The 19,083-nt window shown below is 45.9% G+C and overlaps 1 protein-coding gene across 1 annotated transcript in view; it reads right to left on the reverse strand.

Annotated features, from left to right (window-relative positions):
• The window catches only part of MINDY3 (MINDY lysine 48 deubiquitinase 3), a 100,140-nt gene extending 87,447 nt beyond the window's left edge, over positions 1 to 12,693 (reverse strand). The window contains exons 1-2 of the mRNA XM_073334111.1: positions 12,364 to 12,693; positions 2,396 to 2,475 (exon numbers count right to left, since the gene is read on the reverse strand). Coding sequence (XP_073190212.1) covers positions 2,396 to 2,475; positions 12,364 to 12,460 — 177 coding nt within the window. The 5' untranslated portion in view covers positions 12,461 to 12,693. The remainder of the gene's footprint in view (positions 1 to 2,395; positions 2,476 to 12,363) is intronic.
• Positions 12,694 to 19,083: the final 6,390 nt, after the last annotated feature.

The raw sequence follows: 19,083 nt of genomic DNA on the forward strand, positions 1-19,083 counted from the left end.
ATACCTATACTGCCTACCAGAGTGCACACCTGTATGCCAAACTGTATACCGAACTAAGGACTACTACCCAATGGGACTCTTGCTTAAGTGAAGGTACACCACCATATCATAATTCTACATCCTAAGTTATATAGAAAACTACCCTAACCTCCTTCCATGCAGAGACCAAACTTAACATTTTCAGCAATTAACCAGCTCAGCAGCTTGCAAGCTACATTTTTTTCTTTAAAAGGGTGCCTGGGCAATGTTTCCCCATATCAGTCTGAAAACATATTGCAGTTCTACATATCTGCTAGGTTTTTCTATAAATCCTTGTGATAAGAAAAAAAAAATCAAATATCAAAACTACCAACTTCAAAAGCAAATATGCAAAATGTTCTTTTTGCCACTTACAAAGCAAAAGTAAATATAGATTTATATGCTCCTGCTCTAATTAATATTCATACCATATAGTATTTCAGAGTGTTACAGCACTCCCATAGTCTCCCTTTCCTTGCATCAGGCTCACTTACCCTAGAGATTCTCCTATTGGGGCTCTTTAGCCATCCAGTGCTAGCAGCAGCTACTCCAGGTTCTCTCCTTACTCCTCATGTTTGATCCCTTCCTTCCAGCTTCCCCAACTGAAACCCATTTAACTCACCCATACATTTTTTTTAAACACAAATTCAGGGACAAGGGGATTGAGCCTATATACACTGACATGAGAACAGTCTCACAGATTTCGAACCATTGGTACACCCCTTCCATTTATTTAGATTTATAGGCAGCTGACTGACCTGTGTTCTTTTCTCCCAAATTAGGAGGACTTAATTGTATTATAATTCCTGTGTCATGGACCCGTGGCTCCCAAACTGTGGACCACAGACTGCAATGGAAGCTACATTAGAAAGAGCTAAAAAAAATAGACTAAATACTTTCCTATTACTACTTTGCCATTTAAACAATTGCTTAAATTATCACAGGTATGTTAATTCACATTGGGATTGGCTACAAAATACTAACATGTAACCCACACTATGAAAGTTTGAAAACCATCATCACAGGCAATCAAGAGTACTGCAATTCATATAACGTTTCCAGTATAAAAGTCCCAAGAATGGCAATAATCAATTTTAATGTCTTAATTATATTGACTTCACAGATTTGAGACCCAATAATTTGGGAATATGAAAGTTTATTATTTCCACTTGTTTATTCAGTAAGCACTTGAAACTCCAACGCTCTACATTTTTTGAGCAGAATTACCTATTGCAGTGGTGCCTGTGACTGCCGTGGTGAAAGCAATACTTTTAAGAAAAGCATTGGTGAACTGGAGGTAAAAAGGATTATGAAATTTCAATTTCATAGCAGTCTTGCTTACATCCTCATCTGTGCTCTCTTTTCACTTGCTACATTAATTGCTCTCTTTTATCCCGCTCAGCCTCTGCTCAATACCTTCTTTTAAGCTACCTACGCTTGAATTTCGTCTCTCTTACTTGCCAGAAGGAAATCACCACTTTTGCAAAGTCTCTATGTTGATAGACTATTTTTGACCCTTCTTGTTCCTAGACCAGAAGTGGACAAACTACGCCCTGCAGGACTGTCCTGCCCGGCCCTTGAGCTCCCAGCCGGGGAGGCTAGCCCTGGGCCCCTCCCCTACTTTTTCCCCTCCCCCACAGCTTCAGCTCCCCATGCCGCCCGCGCTCTGGGTGGTGGGACTGCGAGCTCCTGCCAGGCAGGACAGCGGCGTGGCTGGGTCCAACTGGGCAGCACAGCTGCCAGTCATGGTGCTCTGAGCGGCATGGTAAGGGGTCGGGAAGCAGGGATGATGGATAAGGGGCAGAGGATCCCAGGGGGCAGTCAAGGGACAGGGGGACTGGATAGGTGTGGGAGTCCTGGGGGGCCCATCGGAGGCAGGGATGAGGATAGGGGTTGGAGCAGTCAGGGACAGGGAGCAGGGGTGGTTGGATGGGGAGTACGGGCCCGGGGGGGGCAGTTAGGGGCGTGCGACCCCAGGAGGGTGCAGTCAGGGGACAAGGAGTGGGGCGGTGGGGGTTGGATGGTTCTAAGGGGGGCAGTCAGGGGGCGGGAAGTGGGAGGAGACAGATAGGGGGTGGGGGCCAGGCTGTTTGGTGAGGCACAGCCTTCCCTACCCAGCCCTCCATAGTTTTGGAACCCCGATGTGGCACTCATGCCAAAAAGTTTGCCCACCCCTGTCCTAGACTGTTGTTTCATGTGTTGTAGTTATCAGATGTTGTAAATTCAACTGGCTGGAGATCCCTCTCTATCTTTGGCTTGTTTTTGTTTTTTGTTTTTGTTTTTTTAATTCAGCTATGGTACCATATAAATTATGTAAAAGCTGGTGAAATGTTGTGCCTGTTAAGTTTGAACCATTTCTGTAACCAGTGCACATTACCTGAACGGGTGCAATCACCGCACAAGGGCCACCTTCAAATTGTTCTAATGCAGTGGATTCAGATTCACTATATACAAACCCTGACAATGAAAAAGACCATGGTTAATGATGTACTTAAACATGCACACGTATTACATATATTCTCCTTGACAGCAATGCCACTCCACTCACCTTATTCATCAAGATCAAGTTAGTTTTGTAGACCAGAAAACACCATTTTTACAGAGCAATCAAGTCTAATTTATGACACATGAAAATAAAAAAATGTATGGAGTACAAGGGGACAGATTACATTCCACAATATTACCTATATCAGCAATGACACATGGCCAAAAAGGGCTAGTCCCTAGAGTTTTAACATAGTAACATGTAAAGCAGCGAACATAATAAAGATGTCTCATCAGAATGTGACTTCCAACACTCTACCATTTAAATTAGGGTGGACTAGCGTATTCCAAGCACCGAACCATATTCAGCTAATAATCTTTTAGACAATGGACTAAATTTATAGGCCAGTCTAAAAGTATGTAATTTGTGACACCCTTCACTGTGTAAATTAGACCCTTCCTTCACTAGAAATTAAAATCACATCTTACTTAGTCTGTCAGCCAAACCCAGAGGTGGATGTATAATAGTGTGTAACTGACATGTTAGTAACTGGGTGTTAGTTCAAGATGATCTGAGTCTACATTGATATAATTTATATACCAAGAGCCAGTATACGCAAGTTATACCTACTTCGACTCCCTTAATTTGACCCAAAATCTCTATTACTCTGTCCTGCTGCCAAATGTTTCATTGGTGTCATTTCATTCATCTGGTGTAAATGAGACTGATGATATAGATTGTCACCAATGCTATGAGCTAGGAACACCCCATAGCCTACTAGCATTCATATGTACAATCTGAGATAGCTTCTGACCTGGTTGAGCCAATATAGACTAAAATTTTCCTTTAACTTTAAAAAATAAAATAAAATAAAAAAAGAACTATTGCAATGTGCTCAAAAGTACAGGGTAGTATTCAGTTGCGTTGATGATTCAGTAATTGCAACGAAAAAAAAAAGTATGGGGTATCATCCCACCATACACAAGAAACCTTGCATTTGTTTTACATTCTTCAGGGGTTTGCTAGAGAGTTTGAATCTTTTTTGTTTACTATTATACCATTTGTCAACCGTGTGACCTAAAAATGTCAGGTCAGATTTGCACAAACTAGTTTGGTCTGCCCTAAGACGACATACTATACTAAAGGAATATTTGGCAAATGTTTATTTAAGTTGGTAGAGTACAATTATATCATTTTAATTAAAGCCATTGCTGCCATTTAGTTCTGTTGTTGTTGTTGTTGTTATTATTAATTATTATTATTGCCTTGCTGGCAATCTTGAGTGTTAACAGCATCATGGTGAACCGATACTGAATCAATACTGTACATGTAATGACATGAAAGTTATTTAACTCCTAGGAGAATTCGGCGACAACAACCACCACCACCACCACCACAAATTTTGCACACAATATTTTAAAATTCTGCACATTTGTCAAAACAACACAATATATTCACACCAGTTTCAATTATTTTTGGTAATTTATTTCAAAATACCTGTCACCAAGTATGTCTAACAATACAGACAACAAAAAAGATTCAGAAAATGTTTTGATACAAATAGATTCCTTACTAGGTATATTAATACAGAACTCTGAGTAGTTTAAATGAATTATTACAATACCGAAATCTTATTTCCTGCACCCCTCAGAAGCAATGCAAAGGTTTGGGGGAGTTGGGGTAACGGAGGAGCTGAGCAAGAGGGAAGTAATTTCTGGAAAGGAGCCTAGGTGTGAACTTTGGGAGGGTTGTTGGGTTTGGGTGGGAAAAGTATGGAACAGTTTTGTTTTGTTTTTGTTTGTTTTTGGTGGGGGGGGGCAGGGGGGCAGAATTGTTAGGGAGCTTCCCCCATGCAGACCCTGACTGACCCCTAGACTCTCTCATTCAGTCAGGCACATCTGCCCCTGGATCCATGTGTCCCTGCACCCCCTCCCCTGGTCCCATATGTCTCTGTGCCCCTACTCAACCACCCCTTTCCCCCATACAGCCTTGCACCCCCCCTCCCTGCTGTGGCCCTGCACCTCCACTTCCACTGTCCTCCCTCACTAGCCCTTATGAGCCAGTCTGTGATCCCCCCGCAGCCCATGCTGCTGTCTCCTGACCTGGCCAAACAAGCACTGTGAAGAAGGCAGGCTCTTTGATTTCCCAAGCTTTCCAGAAGCTGCTGCTCTGCTCTATTGCCACAACACCCTTTGGTGGGCAAAAGGCAGAAATGCAGCACTTTCAAGCAGAAAGTGTTTTCTGTGCAAAAAATTAAAAATATACACAGCACATTATGCGTGTGTGCAGTGGTGCAGAATCACCAACGCTTTCCCACCTTTCCTCACCTAGTTCTATGACCATCCTCCCAATCCAATTCCATTCCTCATTAATCATTTCCCTTTGTTTCCAGTTATCTGAAAAAAACACTCAGATCTATTTAACTACAATTCAATTCCTTTAGAGCAGCAAAATTCCATTCTTCCGAGTTCTCTCCTTTGAGTCTTTTATATCTGGATTCTGCTCAGTCTAATACCACCACCCTCATCAAAACCCCTCCTTTTAGTAGTGAAAAATTATTCTATACTCCTGCTGATTTAGCTGTCTGATGCTTTTCAAAATTCAGTTCTATACATGCACCCCCCCCAAATTTATGAGCACATTCCTGTAAATCTGCCTATTTGTGAGATTAGCATTTCTCTTTGTCATATCAGTCATCAAGCCAAATAAATGTTTCAACTTCTTCTCATTCCTTATTCATTATTTTCACCAAATAAATATCTGGGTCCAACATTACAATTTTAGTTCCCAGATAAGATGCAGATTTTGTGCAAGTTCTTGTTAATAATTTTGTATAGAGAATCTTATTTAATATACTATAGATCTCAGATTCCATGGTTATCGTTACTTGTTTTCCTATGAAGAAGCACCAGTCCTGTACAGGTTTCAGAGGAACAGCCGTGTTAGTCTGTATTCGCAAAAAGAAAAGGAGTACTTGTGGCACCTTAGAGACTAACCAATTTATTTGAGCATGAGCTTTCGTGAGCTACAGCTCACTTCATCAGATGTTTACCGTGGAAACTGCAGCAGACTTTATATACACACAGAAATCATGAAACAATACCTCCTCCCACCCCACTGTCCTGCTGGTAATAGCTTATCATCAGATGAGCTATTAGATGAGCTATTACCAGCAGGAGAGTGAGTTTGTGTGTGTATGGGGGTGGGGGGGATGTGAGAAAACCTTGATCTATGCAGGAAATAGCCCGACTTGATTATGTAAAGAGTTGTCACTTTGGATGGGCTAGCACCAGCAGGAGAGTGAATTTGTGTGGGGGGGTGGAGGGTGAGAAAACCTGGATTTGTGCTGGAAATGGCCCACCTGTTGATCACTTTAGATAAGCTATTACCAGCAGGACAGTGGGGTGGGAGGAGGTATTGTTTCATGATTTCTGTGTGTATATAAAGTCTGCTGCAGTTTCCACGGTAAACATCTGATGAAGTGAGCTGTAGCTCATGAAAGCTCATGCTCAAATAAATTGGTTAGTCTCTAAGGTGCCACAAGTACTCCTTTTCTTTCAGTCCTGTACAGATGTTTAGACCCAATTAAGTCTACCTGATTAAAGAAGGGGCTTTAGAGCCTGCAGCCCAGGGTCCCGGGCTAAGGGGGGCCCGCGGGGCACAGCAGGGCTCAGGGAGGCTCCCTTCATACCGTGGCCCCATGCCAATCCCGGAAATGGCTGGCTGCTGGCACACCTCTGCGGCTCCTGGTGGGAGAGATGTGGGAGGCGGCTCCGCGCACTGCCACCACTATACATATTTTTCTGGAGCCCTCTCCTGCACCCAAACTCCCTCCCAGGACTGGTCTACACTACGAGTTTATGTGGGATTTAGCAGCGTTAAATCGAATTAACCCTGCACCCGTCCACACAACAAAGCCATTTTTTCAACATAAAGGGCTCTTAAAACCGATTTCTGTACTCCTCCCCAACGAGGGGATTAGCACTGAAATTGACATTGCCATTTCGAATCAGGGTTAGTGTGGACACAATTCGAAGGTATTGGGCTCCAGGAGCTATCCCACAGTGCACTATTGTGACCGCTCTGGACAGCACTCTGAACTCAGATGCACTGGCCAGGTGTACAGGAAAAGCCCCGGGAACTTTTGAATCTCATTTCCTGTTTGGCCAGGCGAGCTCTCAGCACAGGTAACCATGCAGTCCCAGAATCGAAAAAGAGCTCCAGCATGGACCGAACGGGAGGTACTGGATCTGATAGCACGGATTCCTCTCCCCATACAGCGATCACAACTACGTTCCAAAAGACAAAATGCCAAAACATTTCAAAAAATCTCAGAGGCCATGAGGGACAGAGGCTACAGCAGGGATGCAACACAGTACCCCGTGAAACTTAAGGAGCTCAGACAAGCATACCAGAAACCCAAAGAATCAAACGGACGCTCCGGGACAGAGCCCCAGACATGCCGCTTCTACGCCGAGCTGCATAGAAGCTGCCGCCAGTACCCCACCCGTCCGTGGACTCCAATGATGGGGTACTCTCCGCCATGGCTGAGGATTTTGCGGATGGGGAAGAGGAGGACGACGACGACGAGCTTGTGGAGAGCACACAGCACACTGTTCTCCCCGACAGCCAGGATCTTTTCATCGCCCTGACTGAAATACCCTCCCAACCCAACCAAGCCAGAGAAGGGACCTCTGGTGAGTGTAACTTTTTAAATATAATACATGTTATAAAAGCAAGTGTTTTTTAATGATTAAGTAGCCCTTAAGTAACCACAAACGCATCCCCAAGATGAGGACTTGGGATGCATTCGTGGCCAATACTGCTCCTGGAAAACTCTGTTAACGTGTCTGGGGATGGAGCGGAAATCCTCCAGGGACATCTCCATGAAGCTCTCCTGGAGGGTCTCTAAAAGCCTTTGCAGAAGGTTTCTGGGGAGAGCAACCTTATTCCATCCTCCATGGTAGGACACTACCACACCATGCTAGTAGCAAGTAATCTGCTATCAATGCATGACAAAACCTGGCAGCGTATGGTCCCAGTGTTTGCTGGCATTCAAGCAACATCCGTTCTTTATCTCTCTGTGTTATCCTCAGGAGAGTGATATTGTTCACGGTAACCTGGCTGAAATAGGGGAATTTAATTAAGGGGACATTCAGAGGTGGCCATTCCTACTAGGCTGTTTGCCTGCAGCTGAAAAGAAATCCTCCCTGCAGTTAGCCATGCGGTGGCAGGGGGGCATTGGCGCTGAGCTGTTCGCGTTTGGCTAGCAGGGATCTTCCCTGATACCAGCCATGCGGTGTGGTGAGGGGTAAAGTGATCATCCCAGAGAATTGGATGCAGGGGGTTTAGTTTGGTTTCTGCTGCTGCGTGTTAACGGGCTTTGCTTGGTATGGGAAAGGAGGGGGCTGCTGTTATGAAGGTTGCAGAAGCCAAAGGACTATGGCCGCCTGCAAGCCGAATTCTGTTGCCCGGCCCTGCGTGTGTGATCTCTAACACCAAAGCCGCAGGCACTCAATATAAGATGCAAAATGCAACTTTGTAGCACATGAGATTTTGGTATGTAATGTGGATAGCGTTGTTCACCGTAAAAGAGTATAGCCATTGTTCTGTAAAATGTATCTTTTTAAAATACTTCACTCCCCTTTTTTTCCCTCCAGCAGCTGCAAATGTTTCAAGCCTCCCTCCTCCGTCCCATAGGCGATCTCAGATAAGGCAGCGAAAAAAACGCACGCGCGATGACATGTTCCTGAGCTCATGCAGTCGTCTGGCACTGACAGAGCTGTGTGGAGGGACACAATAGCAGAGTACAGGATGGTGGCAGATGAACGTGAGGACAGGTGGTGGCAGTAAGATCTGAGGAGGCATGAGGAAACGCTGGGGCTACTGCGGGATCAAACAGACATGCTCCGGCATCTGGTAGAGGTTCATGAACGGCAGCAGGATCACAGACTCCCGTTGCAGCCCCTATTTAACCACCCTCCCTCCTCCCCAAGTTCCACAGCCTCTTCACCCAAAAGCCCAAGAATGCGGGGTGGGAGGCTCTGGGCACCCAACCACTCCAACCCAGTGGACAGCCCAAGCAAAGGAAGGCTGGCATTCAACAAGTGGCCTTTTCCTTCCCTCCTACCACACCCCACCCGGCCTAACTCACAAGGTATCTCCCTATTTTTATAATCAATTAATAAAGAATACATGCTTTTTAAACGATAGTGACTTTATTTCCTTTGCAAGCAAGCTGTGATCGAAGGGAGGAGGGAGGGTGGCTTAGAGGAAATTAGAGGCAACAAAGGGGGCGGCTTTTCATCAAGGAGAAACAAACAGAAGTGTCACACAGTACCCTGGCCAGTCATGAAACTGGTTTTCAAAGCTTCTCTGATGTGCAGTACTTCCTGCTGTGCTCTCCTAACCACTCTGGTGTCTGGCTGCATGTATTCAGTGGCCAGGTGATTTGCTTCAACCTCCCACCCCACCATAAACATCTCCCCCTTACTCTCACAGAGATTGTGGAGCAGACAGCAAGCAGCAATAACAATGGGAATATTGGTTTCGCTGAGGTCTGAGCGAGTCAGTAAACTGCGCCAGCGACCCTTTAAACGTCCAAATGCACACACTACCACCATTCTGCATTTGCTCAGCCTATAGTTGAACAGCTCCTTACTACCGTCCAGGGTGCCTGTGTATGGCTTCATGAGCCAGGGCATTAAGGGGTTGGCTGGGTCCCCAAGGATAACTATAGGCATTTCAACACCCCCAACACTTATTTTCTGGTCTGGGAAGTAAATCCCTTCCTGAAGCTGTTTAAACAGACCAGGGTTCCTGAAGACGAGAGTGTCATGAACCTTTCCCGGCCATCCCACATTGATGTTGGTGAAATGTCCCTTGTGATCCACTAGTGCTTGCAGCACCATTGAAAAGTACCCCTTGCGGTTTATGTACTGGCTGCCCTGGTGGTCCGGTCCCAAGATAGGGATATGTGTTCCATCTATAGCCCCACCACAATTAGGGAATCCCATTGCAGCAAAGCCATCTACTATGATCTGCACATTTCTCAGAGTCACTACCTTTGATAGCAGCAGCTCAATGATTGCATTGGCTACTTGCATCACAGCAACCCCCACAGTAGATTTGCCCACTCCAAATTGATTACCGACTGACTGGTAGCTGTCTGGTGTTGCAAGCTTCCACAGGGCTATTGCCACTCTCTTGTGAACTGTGAGGGCTGCTCTCAACTTGGTATTCTTGCGCTTCAGGGCAGGGGAAAGCAAGTCACAAAGTTCCATGAAAGTGCCCTTACGCATGTGAAAGTTTCGGAGCCACTGGGAATCATCAGACCTGCAACACTATGCAGTCCCACCACTCTCTGCTTGTTTCCCAGGCCCAGAATCGGCGTTCCATGGCATGAGTCTGCCCCATTAACACCATGATCTCCAAATTGCGGAGGAACGTGGTTTTAGAGAAAAGTGTGTTCATGTCCTCATCGGCATGCTGCCGTCGCCTCCTTGCCTGGTTTTTCAGGTGCTGGTTCTGCATACACTGCACGATAATGCGCGAGGTGTTTACAATGGTCATAACTGCTGTGGTGAGGTGAACAGGCTCCATGCTTGCTGTGCTATGGCGTCTGCTCCTGATCGGGCAATCCAGGGAAAAGGGTGCAAACGATTGTTTGCCGTTGCTCTGGTGGAGGGAGGAGCAACTGACAACATGGCTTACAGAGAATTAAAATCAACGAAGGGGGTAGCTTTGCGAGAAACAGAATGGCCCCCTCAAGGCTAGAACTCAAAACTGCATTTAGCTGGCCATTGATTTCACGGAGGAAGGGAGGAGAAAATGAATACAAAATAAATCTGGTCTATTTCTTGTTTTGATCCACTTCATCTATCTTTATACATCTTGCTGGCAGCAGACTGTGCACTACGAACGCTAGCCATTGTCATCTCCTGGGTGCTCGGCAGAAGACGGTGCAGTACGACTGCTGGCCCTTGTCTTCTGCTGGCTGCCGGTAGGACTGAATCGCCATGAGACGAAACTTAAAAGGGAAATGACCTGGCTGAGTCACTCCCATGTTTTCCCAGGCACCCCGACCTCATTGAGGTCAGTTAAAAAAGCACCCTGGACTAGGCTGATGACGGCTACCAGTCATACTGCACTGTCTGCTGCCAAAAGGCAATAAACTGCTGCTGTGTAGCAATGCAGTACCTCGTCTGCCAGCACCCAGGAGACATATGGTGACGGTGAGCTGAGCGGGCTCCATGCTTGCCGTCTGCACGGGTAACCCAGGAAAAAAGGCGCGAAACGATTGTCTGACATTGCTATAACGGAGGGAAGGAAGGGGGGCCTGACGATATGTACCCAGAACCACCCACGACAATGTTTTAGCCCCATCAGGCATTGGGATTTCTACCCAGAATTCAAATGGGCAGTGGAGACTGTGGGAACTGTGGGATAGCTACCCACAGTGCAACGCTCCAGCAGTCGATGGTTGTCTCGGTACTGTGGACACACTCCGCCGACTACATGCACTCGGAGCATTTGTGTGGGGACACACACAATCGACTGTATAAAAATGCTTTCTACAAAACCAACTTCTATAAATTCGACCTAATTTCATAGTGTAGACAAGGCCCCAAAACTAATATAATAGATGTTATAAGGTAAGAAGTAGGCTATTCTGAATTAACTTAACTATATTCTACATGTTTTAAGAATGAAATGAAATCACAGAATGGCTTTATGTTAATTAAAAGGCAAGTTTAGTAGTGTTAATAGCCTCAATGCCATAATTGTGATCATTTTGTTTTAAAATTAGGAAAGAGACTTGTATACAGGGCCTCACAAAATCTAATAGCCCTGGGCCCACAGGAGAGTTAATCCAGCCCTGTTCGCATAAGAGTTTGAAACTGAGCTAGTGCAAAAGTCTACACAAGATTGGGTCCGAGTCCGTACCCAGTTTCGGTAAGACTACTTATGATCCCAGTGCTTCTCTGTAGTCACATAAGAATAAACATCAAACACTGGAAAATTGATTGTGGAAACAAAAGCCTAGACCATGTAAAACGTTTATATACTGCTGTATGGATGTAGTTTGGTAGGTAAATTTCCTCCATTTCTCTTCTAATTCCCTTTCAGTATCTTAAAGAGAGATTGCCAGACAACACAAAAAATATTTTAGCTGTGAAATTGCTTCATCATGTATTCATAGGCCACAAATGATCTAGTAGCAACATAAATACCATTACTGTATATATTGGTTTCATGGGTACCCCCAAGCATGCTGTTTCCCAATTTATCCCCCCCCCCTTTTAGGAGCAACAAAACCCCATGGACTGGTACTGACAAGACAACAAAAGATAAAATAGAGAGTTGATAAAGGGAAGATTTAGCTTTGGGTAAAACTAACCAGGAGGCTGAATTGGGAAGAAGTAAATCAGGGACAGAAGACTAAAGAGAAAAGAACTCATTCAGAAGGAGACAAGTTCCTGATAGGAGGAGGAGAAGGCAAGTGAGGGCGTGGACTTGACAGAAGGGGTACACAGAGCAAGGAGGTAAGTGAGGCACAGGAGAAGAGAGCAAGGAGAAGTAAAGTGCAGGGGGTGGGGAGGAGGGCAGGAAGGGGCAAATGAATAAGGAGAAGAAGAATGTGGAGCGAGAGGGTGGGGAAGAAGAGGAAGGCACGGGGGGGGGAGAAGAGGAGGGGCACAGGAGAGTAAGGGGCAGCTGAGAGAGGCAAGGAGTGGGGAGGGGCAAAGTGAAGGGTAGCGAGGAGGAAGAGGGGGAGGTGAGAGAAGAGTAAGAGGCAGAGAGGGGGAAATGATGGGGGCGGAGGAATCAGGGCAGAGCGTGGGGAGAGGGGCAGGTACCTTGCGCCCAGCGGCAGAAGATGGTATCAGCGAGCCCGCCGGGCCCGGCTTTTTTGCCCCACACCAGGTGGACGAGCTCCTGGCTCAGCTCAGACATGACGGGGCGGCGGCTCTCGGGCCGGGCGGAGGCGGCAGCTCCTGGCGCTAGAACGAGACGGGGCTGCTACCAACCCGCTTTCCCTGAACATAGGAAGGGGCCGGAGCAGAAGCGGCTGCCGGGACCGGGGGAAGGGTCCAGCAAACGGCCGCTCACACAGGAGGGGTGAGGAGCCGGCTCTGCTAGGTTTCACTCAGCGGACTCGCCTCCACAAGAAGCTTCCGGTTCCTCTCCCTGGTGAGCCGGAAGGGGAAGCGCCGCTCACCCCGTGACGCTGCCCAGTCACAGCCCTTCCGTGGGTTTTGTCTCTCGCTGGGCGGTGGCCCCAGCTCGCGCCCTGGGTGCCGCAGGCTGCGAGAGCGCGAGGCTGGGAGCAGCCGTTGGGAGTGTTGTGTTCGGCCACGCGGCGCCTCGTTCCCCGCGGGCGGGGCGGGGCGGGGCGGGGCTGCTGGTGCGGAGTCTGTAGTCCGAGGGCCCCGGCGAAGCTGAAGATACACCTAAAACCCTTCCCCGCGCCTGTGGGCCGAGGAAGGGGTTGTGATGCAGCGGATCTAGGTCCCGGGGCAGAGCCCCTCTCCTGGCCAGCCTGAGGCAGCCCAGGCATAACCCCTTGTGGGGCCACTTGCCCAGCACGGGCATCACCCTGCCTCTACCCCTTCCCTGGGTAATCTTCACCACAGATTCTTCACAGGTCTACCTGTGTGTGCCAGACCTGCCTCCTCAGCCTGTCTCTTTGAGAGCTCCTTGTGGATGTCTAGCTACCAGCTCAAGATCGATGCGTCTGGAACAGCGTTCTTCATCTACCCCACCACCACCACCCAAAAAAAACAAAAACAAAACATCTTGCCTCCTCCATTGATCACTGTAGAGTCCACCACCATCCTGCCGGGCGCTCAAGTCCACAGCGTGGGCATTATCTTTGAGTTGACCCTCTCTCCAGGTCCTCATATCCAGGCTATGTCTATCTGAAGAAGTGGGTTTTTTACCCACATCGGAAAGGCTGTATCTCAACAGATGCTATGCAGAAAGCATCTGCAAGATTTAGACCTAGCCTGGATATGAGGACCTAGAGAGAGGGTCAAGTCAGAGATGATGTCCACGCTGTGGACTTGAGTACCTGGCAGGATGGATGCATCTGAAGAAGTGGGTTTTTTACCCACGAAAGCGTATGCCCAAATAAATCAGTTAGTCTTTAAGGTGCCACCGGATGCCTCGTTTTTGTGGATACAGACTAACACGGCTACACATGACAGCCTTTCCTATGCATCCACACTGCTAAAAGTTTGCCAGGCTCTCATCACCTCTTGCCTTGGTTACTGCAACATCTTTCTCTTTGGCCTTGACAAAAACAATATTGACCCCCACCCCACGTCCATTCTGAATGCCGTTGCAAAGATCGTTGTCCTAGCTTGTCACTTTGGCCACGTCACCCCACTCTTTGCATCCTTTCATGGGCTCCCTCTTCTGTATCATGTCAAACAAGCTATTTGTCTTCATGTTCAAGGCCCTTCACAGACCTGATATCTTTCATTTAGTGTCAAAAAGTCAGTTCCTGCCACCTCCATTGCTCACTTGTTAAATTTCAAACAAACACCTACTATATTGCCCCTCACACTTGGAAGGAGTTCCCCATAAGTGTCCACAAAACTAACTCATAATCCTCCTTTAAACCCCTTCTTAAAATTATCCTTTGCTGTGATGCTTCTGAAAAATTTGACAACGATATGGCTTGTGGTATACTGAGACCACAGCCTAGCTTGCTGAATAATATTGCTCGATTTCCTTGTACTCCCCTATCTGTCTGTATCCATCCATTGTCTCATACTTAAATTGTCTCATACTTAGCTTTCAGAGTAACAGCTGTGTTAGTCTGTATTCGCAAAAAGAAAAGGAGTACTTGTGGCACCTTAGAGACTAACCAATTTATTTGAGCATGAGCTTTCGTGAGCTACAGCTCATTTCATCGGATGCATACCGTGGAAACTGCAGCAGACTTTATATACGCACAGAGATCATGAAACAATACCTCCTCCCACCCCACTGTCCTGCTGGTAATAGCTTATCTAAAGTGATCATCAAGTTGGGCCATTTCCAGCACAAATCCAGGTTTTCTCACCCTCCAGCCCCCCACACACAAACTCACTCTCCTGCTGGTAATAGCCCATCCAAAGTGACAACTCTCTACACTTGTTATCTTAGCTTGTTATCTGTTTGGGGCAGGTGCTGTCTTTTCTGAGTTTGTATAGCACCTAGTGTCCTAGTCCATGACTGGGGATCCTAGACACTACAATAATAATAAAAACAGTAGTTACTGGACAGGCTGGGGCCTTGTTCCTCCCGGTACCCAGGTCCCTGCCCAGGCCTTAGGAGGCAGGACTTACTCCCCAACCATCGGAGCAGAGGGATCCTGCCAGCGCAGAAGAGCCGTGATTGGGAGACAGTATGCCTTGAAAAGGGCTTGGTTAACAACCCCAGAGATGAGTAGGAGCAGCTTCCATATCACAGAGCTATTGATGCAGGTCGTGTTGCTGTGGCGACTTGTGGCCTACTAGTCTATGTACTCTGGCTGTCTGGGGCCAAAGGAGGGAAGAGATGGTAATCTGCCCTTGCTTGTCCCACACCTCACCCCCCAAAAGCGGGACATTTCTACTAAAATAATCAGCAGTGCTATAGTTAATACAGCAGTTCCAATTGTGATAATTGGGCTTCAGTGCTAACTGTGGTATGATAAAAGTGAAAAGCAGACATGGCCTCGACTTGGAGACCTGTCTTGGAGGGATTATGGGAAAGAGCATGGGAGGAGTTGGGCAGCTGTGGATGGAGAAAGATAAAAGGCTGCCCATTGCTTTCTCTTAGGGTTTGTGTACATTCAAAAGTTATTCCAGAGTAAGATAGGGTGTGAATTTAAAGCAGAGTATTCTGGAATACTTCCCTGTGTGAACACTATTATTCCACAATAAGAGTGCCTTTTTCTGGTTTATCTTGAGGCACTTTCAAAGTGGAGTAAACTAATTTGGAACAAGACAGCAAAGAGTCCTGTGGCACCTTATAGACTAACAGACGTATTGGAGCATAAGCTTTCATGGGTGAATACCCACTTCGTCGGATGCATGTAGTGGAAATTTCCAGAGGCAGGTATAAGTATGCAAGCAAGAATCAGGCTAGGGATAACGAGGTTAGTTCAATCAGGGAGGATGGGGCCCTCTTCTAGCAGTTGAGGTATGAACACCAAGGAAGGGGAAACTGCTTTTGTAGTTGGCTAGCCGTTCACAGTCTATGTTTAATCCTGAGCTGACGGTAATTAACGTCCACCAATGTAATATACGCCATCATGTACCAGCAATGCCCTTCTGCTATGTACATCAGCCAAACTGGACAGTCCCTACATAAAAGGATAAATGGACACAAATCACATATTAGGAATGGCAATATACAAAAACCTGTAGGAGAACACTTCAATCTCCCTGGACACACAATAGTAGATTTAAAGGTAGCTATTCTGCAGCAAAAAAACTTCAGGACCAGACTTCAAAGAGAAACTGCTGAGCTTCAATTCATTTGCAAATTTGACACCATCAGCTCAGGATTAAACAAAGACTGGGAATGGCTAGCCAACTACAAAAGCAGTTTCTCCTCCCTTGGTGTTCATACCTCAACTGCTAGAAGAGGGCCCCATCCTCCCTGATTGAACTAACCTCGTTATCCCTAGCCTGATTCTTGCTTACATACTTATACCTGCCTCTGGAAATTTCCACTACATGCATCCAACGAAGTGGGTATTCACCCACGAAAGCTTATGCTCCAATACGTCTGTTAGTCTGTAAGGTGCCACAGGACTCTTTGCCACTTTTACAGATCCAGACTAACACGGCTATCCCTCTGATAATTTGGAACAAGGCACTCTTATTCCAGATTAAGAGTGTCCCCATCTGGATTTATTCTGGAATAGTTTTCCAAAGAGTGAAGATGACCGTCTTTCCCAATGTGTGGATGAGATTGGGGCAAGACTGCGAGTAAACTGGTTGAGACGCAATTCACCCAAAACTGACATAATGATACTTGGTTGAAGGAAGCAACCAGTGATAAGGTACAGATTATAGTATACCAACCACTGTCTGAGGGAATGTACCCACCATTTGTTATCTGAGTGTGTAATTTGCTGGTAGAGCCCAAGATGCTTTTGCAGGATCAAATAAAAGCTGTGGCTAGGAAAGTTTTTTTAACATTTACATCTAGTCACAAGGTATCGCAAACATGTCCTCTTCATTATTTACCACTCACCCAATCTTTGAGTCATTTAGCAACTTTATCCGGGATGGTATGATGTTTTGTTCCCTATTATTGAAAAAACTCTTAAATAGAATAAGGCCATGACCTGATGCAGGACCCCACTAGAAACAAACTTGCTTTATGATGCTGATTCTCCATTTACAATGACATTTTGAGACCAGTTAGCCAGTTTTTAATCCATTTAATGTGTGCCATATTAATCTTGTACTGTTCTAGTTTTTTAATCTAAATGTTGTGTGGTACCAAGTCAAATGCCTTACACAAGTCCAAGTAAAGACATCAACACTATTATTTTTATCAACTAAATTTGGAATCTTATCAAGAAAAGATAGGTTACTTTCACAGAATCTATTTTCCATAAACCCATGTTAATTGACATTAATTATATTACTCTCCTTGAATTCTTTATTAATAAAATCCCATATCAACCACTCCATTATTTTGTCTGGTATCAATGAGAGGCTAACAGGTCTATAATTATCTGGATCATTCCCACTGACCCTTTTAAAGTATTGGCACAACATTAGCTTTCTTCTGGTAATCTGGAACTTCCCCAGTGTTTCAAAATTTACTGAAAATGAACATTTATGGTCCAGCCATCTCTTTTCAATGCAAGTTTTCTGGACCTGCTGATTTAAAATTACCTAACTTTAATAGCTGCTGCTTAACATCATCTAGAGATACTAGTGGAATGGAAAGGGTGTCATTATTATATAATAGCACTACATCATCTGTTTTTTCACCCAACGACAGAACAGAAATATTTATTAAATACTTTTGCCTATTCTGCATTATTATAGATAATTCTTCCATTTCCGTCTAGTAGTATATCAATACCATTGTTAGGATTCTTTTTGTTCCTAATATACTTTTAAAACACCTTCTTATTAGCTTTACCTCTTTTGGCCATATTTCTTTGTGTCCCTTGTTTCCCTCATCAATTTTCTACAGTTCTTAACTTTTGATTTATATTCATGACTATCAACACCTCTTTCTTCCATTTGTTATATATTATTTTTTTATAGCTGCCTTCACTTCTCCTCTAAACCAGGTCAGTTTTTTAACCAGTATGGCTTTGAGGCTGGACTGGATGACCTTTCAAGGTCCCTTCCAGCCTTACGTTTCTATGGTTCTTATAGTGTTTCCATCTTCCCTTAGGGCAGAGGTACAGGAACATCTGGGGGGCGTGGCGAGGCCCAGGCTAGCCCCCATGGGGGCTGTGGAGGGAGCGCCATCCAGCCCTTCGCCGCTCTCAGATCTGCTTCTGTACCACCCCCAGCCACATTCCTGGCCCCATGCCTTGCCCCGCCTCGGCCACTGGCAGCAGCTCCGTTCCTGGCCCGGAGTTGAGCCTGGGGCCAAGGCTGGGAGTGGAGCTGTACCTGGTCACGGCCCCAGCTGCTGGCCCCCACCACAGCCCAGCTGTGGCTCCGCTCCCACCCCCTGTCTCAGCTCCTGGCCGTGGCCCCATTCCAAGACCCAGACCGACCCCAGCTGTAGCTGCAGCCTTGGCACCCTTATCCCTGTCCATCCCTGAGCCCTGGCTCTGAAGAGGGGCGGGGGGGGGCGCAGATAGGGGCAAGGGGGCACAACTCTTAAAAGTTTGGGGACCTCTGCCTTAGGGCTTTAAGGCCTGATCAAAAGCCCACTGAAATCAATGAAAAAACTCCTGTTGGCTTCAGTGGACTTTGGATCAGACCTTTAGTCCCCAGCCATGCCTTGTTTATGCTATATATCTCTGTGAAGGGTAAGCAGGGAGTGGACTCTCTGCTTGCTGGAAGACAGCAGGGCCTAGACCCTGTCACAGACCCTTTGTCAGAAACCTACCATTCCACAGAAATTGTGGAGCAATCGCTTTAATTTGGGGATAATGTTGTGACTCAGAAAAGCAGTCTTTCATGATAGCTATACTTCTAAAGAGAGGGTTCTCTCCAACAATTTTCAGTCCACTATTACAAGGATCTGTGATGGAATAAAAAAGTGGTATTGATCCAAGTATGCCCACAAAGAATGCACAAAGCTTGGTTGAAGGTACAGGAGGTGCAGCTACGCAGCAGTTAATACAAAGTAGGAAACGAAGAATGTTACGAATTTTAGACCTGCAAATACCAGAAAACTAATTGCGAAATAAGGAAAAAGTTAACACTCTAATAATCTTGAGAATACTCTATATATACTGTATTAGCTGATCGGAAAATTTCAAAAAGCCTTCCTAACTACTAGAACCTTAAAGGGCTCAAGCACCAGAATTTCAAAGTGGAATGCTTCTTAACCTGTCTGTGCAGCAGATATTTTAGGGACTGTTAGTGAAATATTTTGGTCTTTCTTAGGTT

This window comes from Lepidochelys kempii, chromosome 2 (assembly GCF_965140285.1).
Source record: "Lepidochelys kempii isolate rLepKem1 chromosome 2, rLepKem1.hap1, whole genome shotgun sequence".
Lineage (NCBI taxonomy): Eukaryota > Metazoa > Chordata > Testudines > Cheloniidae > Lepidochelys > Lepidochelys kempii.